The 14995-nt window shown below is 36.4% G+C and overlaps 1 protein-coding gene across 1 annotated transcript in view; it reads left to right on the forward strand.

Annotated features, from left to right (window-relative positions):
• Window positions 1–14995, forward strand: part of PLA2R1 (phospholipase A2 receptor 1) — a 120853-nt gene that overhangs the window by 40633 nt on the left and 65225 nt on the right. The window contains exons 6-10 of the mRNA XM_049616141.1: window positions 370–513; window positions 2782–2976; window positions 4133–4290; window positions 8299–8397; window positions 13085–13197. Of these exons, the coding sequence (XP_049472098.1) occupies window positions 370–513; window positions 2782–2976; window positions 4133–4290; window positions 8299–8397; window positions 13085–13197 (709 nt within the window). The remainder of the gene's footprint in view (window positions 1–369; window positions 514–2781; window positions 2977–4132; window positions 4291–8298; window positions 8398–13084; window positions 13198–14995) is intronic.

Genomic DNA, 14995 nt, shown 5'->3' on the forward strand with positions numbered 1-14995 from the left:
AATGGAGGTCAAGAAGGTAAGCTGTTTCTCCAAGGTTGCAGGAGGGTTGGTTTAGAGCCAAGACTCTAGTCAGCTGTTTTAAAAAATAGCAACAAACTGCAAATATTTCTTTAAAACAAAATCAGCTATTGCTATCTTTGAAAAATCATTTCATTGTCATGTCTGGACTTCAACTGAAAAATCATAGATATAATATAGCATCTTCTAGGATTTGTCACACATGCCAGAGAAGAGCTATCTCCTTGATGCTAAAACACCACACTTACATATGTCAAATATATCATACTTGAATAAATAAAATGACATCAATATATTTTAAACTAACCACTTTTGCCTCTAACATTAAACACACATACACTGTATTTTCAGAAATAAGTTTTGAGCCATTTGTTGAGTATCATTGTGGAACATTGAATTCATTGATGCCAAATGCCTGGCAAAGTCGGGATTGTGGGTCCACCTTGCCTTATATATGTAAAAAGTATCTAAACCACAGTGATCAAGAAGTGACTGGTAAGTGATTTTACTTTAATTTGGCTTTATGAGTTGCTTACTTGTCATCTCAATGTATTCAAATTCATTTACATTTTTGTTAGTAATTCACAATTTAAGCAGCTAGGGCTGGGTTTTATAGTTACATGAATAAAAATATGTAAGCAGATAATATGTTATTCCAAAGGCACCACGAATTTAACAAATGCATTTAGGTTTTTACTAAAAACCAAAGCAAAGGACCTAAGCATAGAAGACAATTTCTGCTGCTTTTTCTTTAATTTCTTCTAATTTCTTTAATTGAGTTGTTCTGCGTTAGAAAAACAAGATATGCTTCCTTTTCTAATCTAGTTTTGAGTTTTAATGATGGTTACCTTAGAAATTAAATATAAATTAGAACACAGTTTTATAAAATTCTTTACTTCATTGATCTCCTACCATACTCTGAGTCTCTTATAACCATCCTCCTCAAAATAACATACAAACTTTTATGTGCAACTAAGACTTAAATACTACCTAATTACAATCTAATACCTAAAGCCCAATTATTTGTTTTTAAGGTCTCCTGGCTCTTTTTAGTTTCTGTGGGAGTTAATGTCTTAACTCAGAAAGTAGACATAAAAACATAACCATATTTAGAAGAATCATGACCAGCATAATTAGGAACTCCAGATTTAAAATAAAAAGAATTATCATTTTTATTTATTTATAAATTTTTTTAATGTTTATTTATTTTTGCAGAGAGAGGGAGAGAGAGACAGAGCATGAGTGGGGGAGGGGCAGAGAGAGAGGGAGACACAGAATCTGAAACAGGCTTCAGGCTCTGAGTTGGAAGCACAGAGCCCGATGCGGGGCTCAAACTCGCTGACAGCGAGATCGTGACCTGAGCCGATGTCGGACGCTCAACCAACTGAGCCACCCAGGCGCCCCTAGAATTATCATTTTTAAATATTATTCCTTACAATCAGACGTTAACTTTCATTTTCCTTTAAGTGGCTAACCCTAAGTGAATGGTGGAATCAGGGTGTGTGTGTGTGGGGGGGGGGGGAAGCATGGTGCCATTTTTTTATGTAGAGTTTTCACTATGTCAAGAACATGCTGAAATTGCTATCGCTATTTATGTCCTTCCCTTCCATCTCTTCCTCTCTTACTCGTTTCTTTCTTATGCCCTCCTGCCATCCTTCTTTTCTTCTCTTTTATTTACTCTAAGGTTCTACTAATTGAAGCCCAAAGACCACAAATGAGGGTAATTAAGCTAAATTAGTTTGGATTCTTTGTCGTTGCTTCAGGTTTAACAAATTCTTTCAGTGACCTAGTCCAGTGTCTTCAAACTGTTTCTGGGATCTGAAGGTTCTTTGCTTGGCTCCACCCTGCTTCAATCAGAGAAATTTCTATTTTATCTTTTTATCTTACCCATAGAGCAAAGTTTATGGTTTTAATTTCAAAAGGGGTTCTATGACCCCTTGGTTGAAAACCACTGGGGTAGATGATATCTAAATATTTAGATATCATTTGCGCTCAGCATCCCAGAGCAATTTTAAAACAATGTCTCATTTCCCCAATAGCAGTGGAGCTATATCTAACTAAATTAGTGCTTAAGGGAGGCACTCAGTTGTAGTTAATAAAATAAAGTAAAAATGCTAATTACCAGGTTGGGGACAAGCTTCTGGAAAGGGAGAGCCAAAAGTTCGTATGCATACCACTGCCTTCCCTATTAGTGCCAAAGCATCCTGGAACTGTTCTGTAAGTCTAACCCAGGGTCCATATGAACCCAGAAGGACAACACAGACACTCAGACATACCCTAAAGGTGAAAGCTATTTGTCAACTCTTCTTTGGAGGAAGTAACCAGAATTTCAGGCTTTTTTTCAGCTGAGGATAAATATCTACATATTGTACATAAAATCTTCGGAATACCATTTATATTGTGTGTCATAATACTCATTTTTGGTGTAAAAAAATTTTCTAAATGCAGAACTCTGACTGCTAAATTTTACATCTAGCCCTGACGGTTCACTTTGGCTCATGACCTTCACCAAGTCTCCTTACCTCTTTGCACCTTAGCTCATCTGTAAAATAAAGCACTGAGATCCATTCAATCTAGATCTAGATCCTATAGTGAATCCTTCTCAACTCTGAAGATGTAGATGATTTATATGTTATTGTTTCATATGTCTCTATTTTTCAAATTTTTAAAATAATCATATATTGATGGCAATTTCTATTAAGGCTAACAAGTAACATGTTAAAAATTGTGGAAAATGACATTGTTTTTCATTGTTTTAAAAAGAAAAAGATGCTTGGAAATATTACACTACCTACTGTGAGCCTGGCTGGAATCCCCATAATCGTAACTGCTATAAACTTCAGAAAGAAAAAAAGACCTGGAAGGAAGCTTTGCATTCTTGCCAGTCTGACAACAGCACATTAATAAACATTGCTTCATTAGCACAGGTGGAGTTTCTTATAACCCTCCTTGGAGATGGTAAGTGCCACATGTCTTTTAACTAAGAGGTATGAAATATAATGTAGTCACTATCTTTATTAGTGGAGTTGAAAAGAAGTTAAGCTATGTAAAAGTGATGACTTATGGTATATATATCTGAAGTTCCAAAAACATTTAAAAAAAACAACATGAAACTTAAACCTGTAATTTAGCTTTATGGCCACTAGATAGCAGTCATGTGCTATGGTCATGTGATCTAAGTAGTAATGGAATTCCTTAGATAAATAATTGGATTTTAATAACTGTAGCCAGTGAAAGGTTTGGTGGTTTTCAAGCTGTGTGCCATGGTTCAGGAATTCTGAGCTCCTGGGCCTGCACCCACCTTCCGTGCATCAGAGCAGGCCTCCCCCTGTGTCTTGTATTTGACATGGAATTCTTCTGAAAAACATTGAAATCACTGAGTTAGAGTAAATTTTTTTTAATGAAAAAAAAAATCTACAGAGTCTACACTGGTGACCTTTTGGAAGTTAGGTTTTAGTTTTGAGTAAAAACAAAAATCCTCTCTGTCACTTTTTCTCACCTTCTGCATTTGAGATTAAAAGAATCCTGTGGCTGCCTCTGTCTCAATAGGGGCACTTGAACGTTTCTCTCAGCCTCCTAGGGTCTTTTCACCTTACCTGGGCTGTCAAACTTTATTTACTTTTCTGGCAACCCCATTGCTCCCATTTTAATGCTTCTAAGAGTTTCTGCTCCTCTTTTTCCCATGGCAAAAAAAAAAAAAAAAAAGAGAGAGAGAGAAGTCAAGAAAAAATATATTGTAAAGATTTTTCTTTTAAAGGTCCTTTTCCTAATCCAATTGACCTTCCTATTTTTCCTTTATCTAGGCAAAAGCAAAACCATACTGATCAAATATACTTTTCAGACAGTAGCAGGAACTAATTAGAGTCCCAGCAATCTGACTTGCTCTTAAGCTTTGTCCTTGCATTGGCTTTAGCTCATACTCTGCCCCACTTACAAGGTCTGAGTCAAGCAGATGGGATAGTATAGGGGGAACAGGTTTCAGTAGATATTTTATACTGAGACTTAAAAGGTTTTATCACATGAAAAAATAAAGAAGAAATCATTTATAACAGGCCTGGTGCATTATCTCCTTTGCATTAATAGGATTCCTGTAGTTTACATTTCTCTCTTACAGAAAATGCATCAGAAACATGGATTGGTTTGAGCAGCAATAAAATTCCAGTTTCCTTTGAATGGTCCAATGGCTCTTCAGTCACCTTTACTAATTGGCATGCACTTGAGCCCCAAATTCTTCCAAATAGAAGCCAACTATGTGTCTCAGCAGAGCAATCTGTAAGTTGATTTGTTTGTTTAGTGCTCACTTTGCTGGATTTGTATTGAGGGCCACCTGCATCAGGGACGTGGGCTGTGGCAGAGACCAAGGCACAGTCCCTACTCCTCCTGGGGCTTCTACGCTAGGCAGTAAACATGCACACACAGGAGAAACATGGTAATTATAGTTGCGATCATAGCTTTGAGGAGATAGGTGATGTGATGGTGAACAACCTGGGTTGGGGCTGCTACTTCATACAGAACGGTCAGGGGAAGCTCTCCAAAGAGGTGATGTTTAAGCTAGAACTTAAAAAAAAAAAAAAAAACCTCTGGAGGAGCAGGGGAAGAACATTCCAGCCAGGGGACAGCTACTAGTGTAAAAGCTCAAAGGCCGGCCAAGGCTTGCCATGTTTAATAATCAAAAAGGAGACCAGTGTGGCTTGAGGGGATCCTAGGAGAGGGGGCAGGAAGAATGCAAAAATGTGAAGCTTATAGTCCTGGTATAGAATGACAAAAGGACTTCAAGGAGATGAAGGGCATTGTTTGATTTACATTTTATTTTATTTTCTTGTGGCTCAAACACACAAACCATGACCTGAGCCAAAGTCAGAAGCTCAACCAACTGAGCCACCCAGGTGCCCCTTGATTTACATTTTAAAAAATAACTGTGGCTGCTACATAGAGAGCAGCTTAGAGAAAGACAGAAAATGGAAGCAGAGAAACCAGTTTGGGGGCTACTTCAGTGTTGAATTGGGGTAGTGAATATAGAGACAAGGAGAGAAATTCAAAGATCCCTTGGAGGATAGGAATTGTTGCTAGTAGATGTGGGGTGAGAGAGGAATAGGTTTTTGGCTTGAGCAACCACCATGTTTGTGGATGATGGTGCCATTGACCACCGTGGTGAAGATGTAAGGGGAAGATCTGAGGTGTCAGGAAATTACTCTAGAGACTGATGATTTTTAAGCTCCATTATCCTATTAACATAAAAGGATTTCTACAATGTGTGTAACCTCATTGAAAACTGTGAATCAATGGAAAATCTTGCTCTTTTCCTCACAAGAATGTAATGGTCCTGGTGGCCTTAACATCACACTTATTTCTATGCCCTAATCTCTCATTTATCTAAAACATCTGATTTAATCCGAAGTCATTTGAAGGGTTTATTATATGTTTAAAGTAGACTTAATCTCTTTGATCAGATAGTTACTAAACTCACTGGCTGAGTTTTAAGTCATTAGGATTTGGTAGGCATTCTCACTCTTTCTTACCACCAGGAGGACACCATGTCAAGTGCAGTTAATTAAATGTTACTTAAGTAGCTGGACAAAGTAATGGCACCAACCAAACATAGAAAATTTCTAAGCACTTACTTTGATGGCACATTTCATTGTTTCCCCTTTTAGGTTGTTATAGATATGCTCAGTTACAATTAAAATGCCAAGGTAGTTCTCAAGTCACATTTGAAAAGGGACAAACAATGACCTCTCTAAATGTTTATCTTGCGTCTAACTCTGCTGAAAGCCATCACTGTTTATTCTACAATATTTGACGCTTTATTGGTTCATTGGTTTTGAGATAATTAAGACGACCTTCATTTCCTACTGACATTCTCCTTTTACATTTGACAGACATTGGTTATTTCACTTAGCAAGTTCACAGAACAGGAGCCAACATTTGAACATAAATTATTTTTAAGAGAGTAAGAACAGGTATTAATACTATAGGATGTGTCAGGACAATGCTGCTGTAAGTGTGATACTTTGGGTCCTCCTTTCTGGCAGCTTAGTGGCTCCTTAAATAGTAAATGCATAAAAAGTAACATTCATTCCCATGAAGTAGAACTCAACATGAATATGATTATTGTAATTAACAAGTTACCTAAGCATGGTTGATGCCTAATTTGAATGTGAGAGCCTAGGAAACTTTCTCCATTCATCCATCCATCCAATTGTTATTAAGCAAATACAGTAGGCCTAACAGTATCCTTTAACTGGATGGCTTGCTAGAAGACTCCATGATGGTGGGCTATAGGGCTGCTCTGTAAGATGAAGGTGTCAGCCTCCTACCCAGTATGTATATTCCCCTAAAAACCTGCATGCCTGAGATACCACCTAAAATTTGAATTGTGTGGTTTTAGCCTAAAGGTCTGATTTGTGTTAACAAATCCTTTGGGAGGATAAAATTTTAATCTGTTAGCAGTTATTGTACTTCATTATTAATGTAGGTTGTTTGAGCAGCTATCTGCAGAACTAGAAGATGTGAAAGTATCTACCTGTCATATAAAGAAGAAATGGGGTGGGGCTTTGGAAACTTAGTGATAAAGAAGGACATTATGGCTTGAGCACAAAGTTCATCTATGATAATGTTATCTAGGGTGATTCATGGTAGCTTCCAGGCATTTCCCCAGCATTAGGTTTATATATGTAAGTAGCAAACATTCCACTTAATATTTAGAAGTGGTTGAAGAAAGGAAGCAGCAGTCTCAGTTGGTCACGAGGATAGTTTCCAAAGTGTGGTCCCCAGACCAGCAGCATCAATCAATTGAAACCTTGTTAGAAATGCAAATTCTTGTGTCCTACCTGACCTGTGAAATGAGACACACTGATCATGAGGCCCCATCATCTGCACTTTAGTAATCCTTTCAAATAATTCTGGTGCACAGTAAAGATTGAGAATCCCTGCTCTAACCCATCTTTTTAAAAGAAAAGTTGAGAGCAGCTTAATGTAAATCTAGGCTGAGCCTGGTATTAAATCCTAGTTTCCAGTTTTACTGACTATAAAACTTTGCGCAAAGTATTAAACCTTACCTTTAAAATAGGAATGATAATGCCTACCTCACAGAAATGTTGAAATTATACATGAAAATCACACAATATTAAGCCTGGCACACTATCAAGAAACATTAATGGCCCCTTCCCTCCTATCCACCACTCTGGGATTGTGCATCTTGTAATTGTTCACATGCTGGAGAGAGCAGGGCCTCCCACTCTCATGTAGAGAGAGTATCAACTCTTCTAATGACAACACAAGGTCCTGACTCATTACCCCATACTGAAACACTTATTATTAATCATATTTTTTATTTAAATAACTGAAACAATCCAGTGAAGAAATGGGTAGAAGACATGAATAGACACTTCTCTAAAGAAGACATCCAGATGTCCAACAGACACATGAAAAGATGCTCAACATTACTCCTTGTCAGGGAAATACAAATCAAAACCACACTTAGATACCACCTCATGCCAGTCAGAGTGACTAAAATGAACAAATCAGGAGACTATAGATGCTGGCAAGGATGTGGAGAAACGGGAACCCTCTTGCACTGTTGGTAGGAGTGCAAACTGGTGCAGCCGCTCTGGAAAACAGTGTGGAGGTTCCTCAAAAAATTAAAAATAGATCTACCCTATGACCCAGCAATAGCACTGCTAGGAATTTACCCAAGGGATACAGAAGTGCTGATGCATAGGGGCACATGTACCCCAATGTTTATAGCAGCACTTTCAACAATAGCCAAATTATGGAAAGAGCCTAAATGTCCATCAACTGATGAATGGATAAAGAAGATGTGGTTTATATATACAATGGAATAGTACTTGGCAATGAGAAAGAATGAAATCTGACCATTTACAGCAACATGGATGGAACTGGAGGATATTATGCTAAATGAAATAAGTCAGGCAGAGAAAGACAGATACCATATGTTTTCACTCTTATGTGGATCCTGAGAAACTTAACAGAAGACCATGGGGGGGTGGAAGGGGGAAGAAAAAAGTTACAGAGAGGGAGGGAGGCAAACCATAAGAGACTCCTAAATATTGAGAACAAACTGAGGGTTGATGGGGGGTGGGGGAGAGGGGAAAGTGGGTGATGGGCATTGAGCAGAGCACCTGTTGGGATGAGCACTGGGTGTTGTATGGAAACAAATTTGACAATAAATTATATTTAAAAAAAAGAAAATAACTGATGTTGCCTATCAGCATCAATAATGAAGTTAATTCATCCATCTTGTAACATGTTTCCCCTTAGGAGGGGCACTGGAAAGTTAAAAATTGTGAAGAAACACTTTTTTACATTTGTAAGAAAGCAGGTCATGTCCTTTCTGACACTGAATCAGGCTGTCAAAAGGTAAGTGCTGTTAACATTACATTTAGGTGTATTGAATGCATAACTAGAATAATTTATGCAACAGCAATTTAAACAATGTCTCCCTCTCATACCTACTTTTGCTCCCTCCTCCCTTTCTTTCCCCTCCCTCCCTATCACTTTTCTTTCTTTCCTTCCCTCCCTTTTTTTTTTTTTTTTTTTTTTTTTTTTGACTGTGGGCTACTTTTAACAAACCAAGCAGTTATCAGCTGGGAGCATATGAAGGGTTTACAGCCCTGCAAAGATTGTTGTCTTGCCATCCTCTTCAACCTAAACTACTTTTCTTTTGAAATAAAAAATATAAAGGTCCTGTTATCCCATCTGTACAAACAATGACTGTCATGTGATGCCCCATCTCACAGGTGGTTTTCATAGTCTCCCAGTGAGGACTGTCAGAGTGAAAAAAAAAATGCATTCCTTTGATGGAGAGTGAACTTCTTCACTCAGACCCCTGACTTCCTTTTCACTCATCTTAAACTTAAATATTTGAATAGAATACAATAATGGTGAGAAGTGCATGTTTGCAATATATTTATTAGTTGGGAAAGAGATAATAAAAATACTTTAATATTTTAACTAATAAATTATTTTTGGTACCTAACATAATTATTCTCAGTACTTAAAGTAATAAAAAAATACATAACACTTCAGGTTTAAAATTAAAAGGTAGAAGGTTATGTTTTAAATTTCTTCAAATACATTCAGTATCCTTGAGTAAAGTTCTCAACACATTCATTCCCTGCCTCTCTCTCTCTCTCTCTCTCTCTCTCTCTCTCTCTCACACACACACACACACACACACACACACACACTAAACAATTAAATTTAAATATTGGATATTTGTATGCATCTCAAAAATTTCCCGAACCTGGATTTTTATGCAATTCTTAAATATTTTCTCTTCTAATCCAGGTATTTATGTTTCGATGAGGCAATGACCCATCTTTCCAAGAAACTGCATTTTATTCAGTAATCAGTGTAAACATATGAATTACTCTTCCTACTTTAGGTCGACAATACCTATGCCATAGCTGACATACTACCAAACATTTTATCTAATGATTACAGTTCCTGAAGTTAGAGCTGATCACTGATCTATAGCTGATCAGAAATATTGAAAAAAAATATTTGTCTTATTGTGGTTTTCAAAGCAACTCAACATGTTGTATTTGTGTTGAAAAGGAAATTAACTCCTTACACAGCAAAAACAGAACTGATGTTCTATTCAAACTTTTGTACACAGCTTCCCTTTTCTGGCCAGCATTACTAGTATTTAAGGTTCAGAGTAAAACTGGAGTTCAGATCCCATTCTCTAACTTTATGGTGAAACTCTCATTAAGTTCCTTATGAATCAATCTGTGAAGGTGGTTTCAAAAGTTTCCTTTCCTTTAGCCCACTGCTTCACTGCACTTCTCTAAACAGTTTGTATGTGTAAAATCAACTTATAAAATATTTCTCACACCATGCACAAAAATAAATTTAAAATGGATTAATGAGCTACATATGAGACCTGAAGTCATAAAAATAGTAGAAGAGAACAAAAGCAGTAATTTCTCTGACATCAGCAGTCGAAACATTTTTCTAGATATGTCTGTTAAGGCAAGGGAAACAAAATTAGAAATAAACTATTAAGACTACATCAAAATAAAAATCTTTTCCACAGTGAAAAAAAAAATCAAAAAAACAAAAAAGCAACCTACTGAGTGGGAAAAGATATTTGGAAATGGTACATCCAATAAGGAGTTAATATCCAAGATATATAAAGAATGTATACAAGTAAACACCAAACACACACACACACACACACACACACACACACACACACACACACAAAGGCCTCCAAATAATCTGATTAAAAATGGGCAGAGGACCTGAATAGACATTTTTTCCAAAAAAGACATACAGATGGCCAACAGATACATGAAAAGATGTGTAGCATCACTCATCATCAGGGAAGTGCATATCAAAACCACAATGAGGTATCACCTTCACCTGTCAGAATGGCTAATATCAATAACACAAGAAATAACCAGTGTTCGTGAGGATGTAGGAAAAATAAGGAGCCCTCATGAACCCATGCACTCTTAGTGGGAATGTAAATTGGTACAGCCACTGTGGAAGACAGTATGGGGGTTCCTCAAAAATTAAAAATAGGAACACCACATGATCCAGTAATTCCAATACTGGATATTTACCCAAAGAAAGCAAAAATGCTAATTTGAAAGGATATGTTTCTATGTTTATTGCAACATTATTTACAATAGCCAAGATATGGAAGCAACCTAAGTGTCTATCAATAGATGAATGGATAAGGAAGATGTATTGTACACACACACACACACACACACACACATTACACAACCATAAAAAAGGATGAGATCGTGCCATTTACAATAACATGAATGGACCTAGAGGGTATGATGCTAAGTGAAATAAGCCTGAGAAAGACAAATACCATATGATTTCACTTATATGTAGAATCTAAAAGAGTAAATTAATAAACAAAAAGCAGAATCAGACCTATAAACACAGAGAACAAACTGATGGTTGTCTAGCAGAGGGGGTGGGGAATGGGCAAAATGAGTGATGGCTGTAGCCTTCAGTTATGGAATGAATAAGTCACAGGAGTAAAAAGCACTACACAAGGGAGAAAATTTTCTTGATAATTTCAAAGCAAAAAAAAAAAAAAAACCACCCCCTGCTCTGAGTCATTTTTTGGGGATTGTATAATATGAGCAATTGTTTCAGTACTGTCATCATCATCATTTCATTTAAAATGAAATGGCACCTCATGTACAAAAGATATTCACAGATACAATCAATTATTCTTCCCACTTTCATTGTGTGGACAAAGGCTTGTAGTAAGGAGCCTTTGTTTTTCTGGTTATTACTATGCCACATCCCCCACCCCCTTTCCTAGAGTCTGTTCAGTTCTCAGATTTTTGGTTTTACTAAGCAGCCTGTGATCTGAAAACTACTAATGAAGAAGGAATACTTTGTTAGAAAGGTCAAATTGTCAGCCTTCCTCCGCCTGTCCTTCCAAATACAAAAGCAGTCTAACCTCCCACCCCATCTGGAGTGATCCGGGGGTTCTGGCTGGAGCTGTCAATTACTCACACAGATGAGGTTATGGGGAAGAAGATCAGGGAGTGAGTTCAGAGCACATTGTGGCTGGCTGGATGTGGAACTCCTGTGATCCACACCTCATTTAATAATATGTTTTGAAAAAAATAACTGAGTTCTAAAATAAGGTTTTCTTTAATTTACTGCAAGACAGAGACCTTTTCTAAGAAATATAGCAGAAGTCATTTTATATCTGATCAAAATCTGGCAAGTATTGGCATGACACAGACACAGACACAGAATAAAGTGTATTTTAAAACTGGCAAATACATAAAAATAGATAGATGTAAGTGATGTGATTTTATAATATTGAAAGAAAAGGGACTAAAATAACTCAGTGAAAATATAGAAGACTAATGAATACATGTCTCCTGTACTGTATGATTTTAAAGAACAGAGATACCCTTCAATGCTCTCAGGGCGGAGGTATGGAACTACACATTTATCATTTTTGTCTAAGTGCCAAAGCTTGCTTTCTTTCTGTCTCAAAGGCTAGCCAGTTGGTTTAGGAATAATTTTTACAAATATATATATTTGTTTGTATATATATGCATATATTTATATATGTTTGTATTATTTATATTTAAAATATATATACAACATATTGTATATATACATATAAATATATATACATAAATATACATATATATGTATATATTTATGTGTATGCATATATATGTGTATATATATACATATATAAATACATACATATATGTTTATGTGTGTATATATAATATATAAATGTATATGTAATATATATATTTATATAATATACATTTATATATTGTATACATTTATTTAGCCAGTCTCTATTTGGAAACATTATGATCTACCCAAGACCATCCTGGATTACACCAGAATTGGGTTCCAGACCAGCTTGTCCACTAGCTTGTGACTTCTTCTAGGTCTCTAACCTCAGTGAATCTCAGTGGGATAACATGAAATAAGCAATATGAAACAAAGTTGAAAAGATGTATACACTATTATCTAGATACATATGTCCTCTTTGCTCATATTGAGTTCCTGGCTCTATTTAAGGCCTCTGCCTGCATTGTCTCCCTTTGATTCTCAGAACAACTCCATGGACACTATTATTATCTTCATTTTACAAAGGAGAAAATTAAGACATGTAGAGATTATATAAAGTTGCACACTAGTAGAGCCAGTATTCAAACCCATGCCTTCTGCCTTCAAACCCAACAGTCTTGGTTTCTACTATCCTGTAGGAAGCATTTATATGAAACTCTAAGTCTGAACAGAGAGAGAGAAAGAGATCTTGAGTGAGTGCTCCTTTATTTCATTTTAGATTTTAAGATTTCCAGTTAATTAAAACTTTCAGGTTTTAATAATTAAATAAATATAGAAGTGGCTGTAGCTAATGGCATTACCAGGTAGAATACAAAGATTTCAAGACAAAAACTCAAGTTTTGAGTTTTGAGTGGGTCAGAGAAGGAAGTTATGTACAAGTAGTAAATAAGAATACACAAAAACACTATTTTGCTGTTTAAATCATTTATGTATTTAATTTTCTATTTCCTTTTCGAAGGGATGGGAGAGACATGGTAGATTCTGTTACAAAATTGACACTGTCCTTCGAAGCTTTGACCATGCCTCCAGTGGTTATTACTGTCCTCCTGCACTTGTAACCATTACAAACAGGTAAGATAGAAATTTTCTATCAGAGACATGACTGTACTTTTTTGACAGGAGGGCTCCTGGGATGATAAAATCTAGCCATAATCAGTAACTTGTCAAAATCTAAACTGTACAGTAGAATATTAAATTATTTAAACTATTGATTGAGATGAATTTAAATCACACAATGTTATTCCTAAATCAATTTTTGAGTAACCGAGTAAAATTTAAGATGACTTTTACTTTCCATAAAGATGTATTAATTATTTAGTTTTGAATATATATTCAGTCAGATTTTATCTAAATGCATATAATGGAAAAGAAATATGTTATTTAAAACTATGTTTTTAATGTAATGTGTGTGAGTTATGTGAGGTTATTTTGAAGAACAAAAGTAAGTATAGCTAAACTGTGGAGTATTTTCAAATGCTTCCCCATTGCTTCTTAGCTCTATATTTGTTTAGATATAGACTTCTCTGTTCACAGGTGTCTTCTCCATAGTAACAGAGAAACTGCCCTTTTGACACTCCACAGAATTTGCAATATGCTGTAGATTTGTAATAGGGAATAAAAGTACCAACAGCAGAAGTGACCTCAGTGTCACTATCAATGCCAGGAGAACAACGAGGGCTGGGAAAATGACTCCTCCAAACTGAAGACAGAAACAAGGTAGAACCCTTCTGTGGTTGCTTGGAAAACTATACCTGCAGAGCTAGTCATTTGCTTTTTTACTGAGGCTATTGCCTTTAAAAATATACACCGAAGACCAGAAACAAGACAATTGATACTATAGTCTTACCTAGAGACTCTTACCCATAGGTCTAACCTGTAGGAGGAATTAAGTGCTTTCTCTGCTCTCCCCACAGAGGAAGTCAACATGCAAAGCCACCGGTATTTCCCGTTTCCTCTTATTTTCTTTCCCAGTCTTTCCTCCAAACCATGCACAGAATGCGTGTGCATGCACATGCCGACACACACACCCACACCCACACCCACACACGCGCACACACACACACACACACACACACACACACAATGACTGGATTGACAGCAGTTTCAAAATAAATTGCCTGGCAAAACATTCTGTGCTCAGGAGTCCCTTCCTTCAGCAGTAGTACCACCCTTGATGTATCCCAGTGTTGTTTTTAGTTCTACCTTCCTCCTCCCCAGAATAGCTGGCAGGCAGAAAGAAGCCTTTATCCTCAACTTGCTCACCCACCCAAAAGATTTCAAAAGCACCTTGGGGTAGAGGTCCTCCAGTAAGTGAGCCAACACTGGACTTTATTCAGGAGCCTGATCAGTGAAGCTATCTATGCTCTTTTGTTAATTATAACATAATTATGTTTTTCACTAAAGAAAATTGTCTAATTGTTTCACCTGTTTCTTATGTCTTATTCTTTCTTTCCTTTTTTTTGTGTGTGTAATATTCATTGAATACCTGTCACATACCTGGCACTGTGCTAATTACTTTTCAAATACTATCTAGACAATGCAAAAAAAGCAATAGTCAAGCATTTATTAGAAAATTATTTATTAAATATCTATATTGTGAGAGGCACCATATTAAACACTGGCATGCTGTACAAAAGAAATAAAAGGCATGTTATTATTGTCCTGGTGCCACTTGCAGGCCAGCAGCTAAAGAGGTAGAATATAGAAACATAGTGAAGAAGATGGAAGAACACACTAAATGGATAAATTCAAAGTGACATTACAGATAACCTATAATGCCATAGTGACCCAAGTAGGGCAGAAATCTATTAACGTTCAAATGCTTCCTTTCCTTTCCTTTCCTTTCCTTTCCTTTCCTTTCCTTTCCTTT

Source organism: Panthera uncia (assembly GCF_023721935.1).
Source record: "Panthera uncia isolate 11264 chromosome C1 unlocalized genomic scaffold, Puncia_PCG_1.0 HiC_scaffold_3, whole genome shotgun sequence".
NCBI lineage: Eukaryota > Metazoa > Chordata > Mammalia > Carnivora > Felidae > Panthera > Panthera uncia.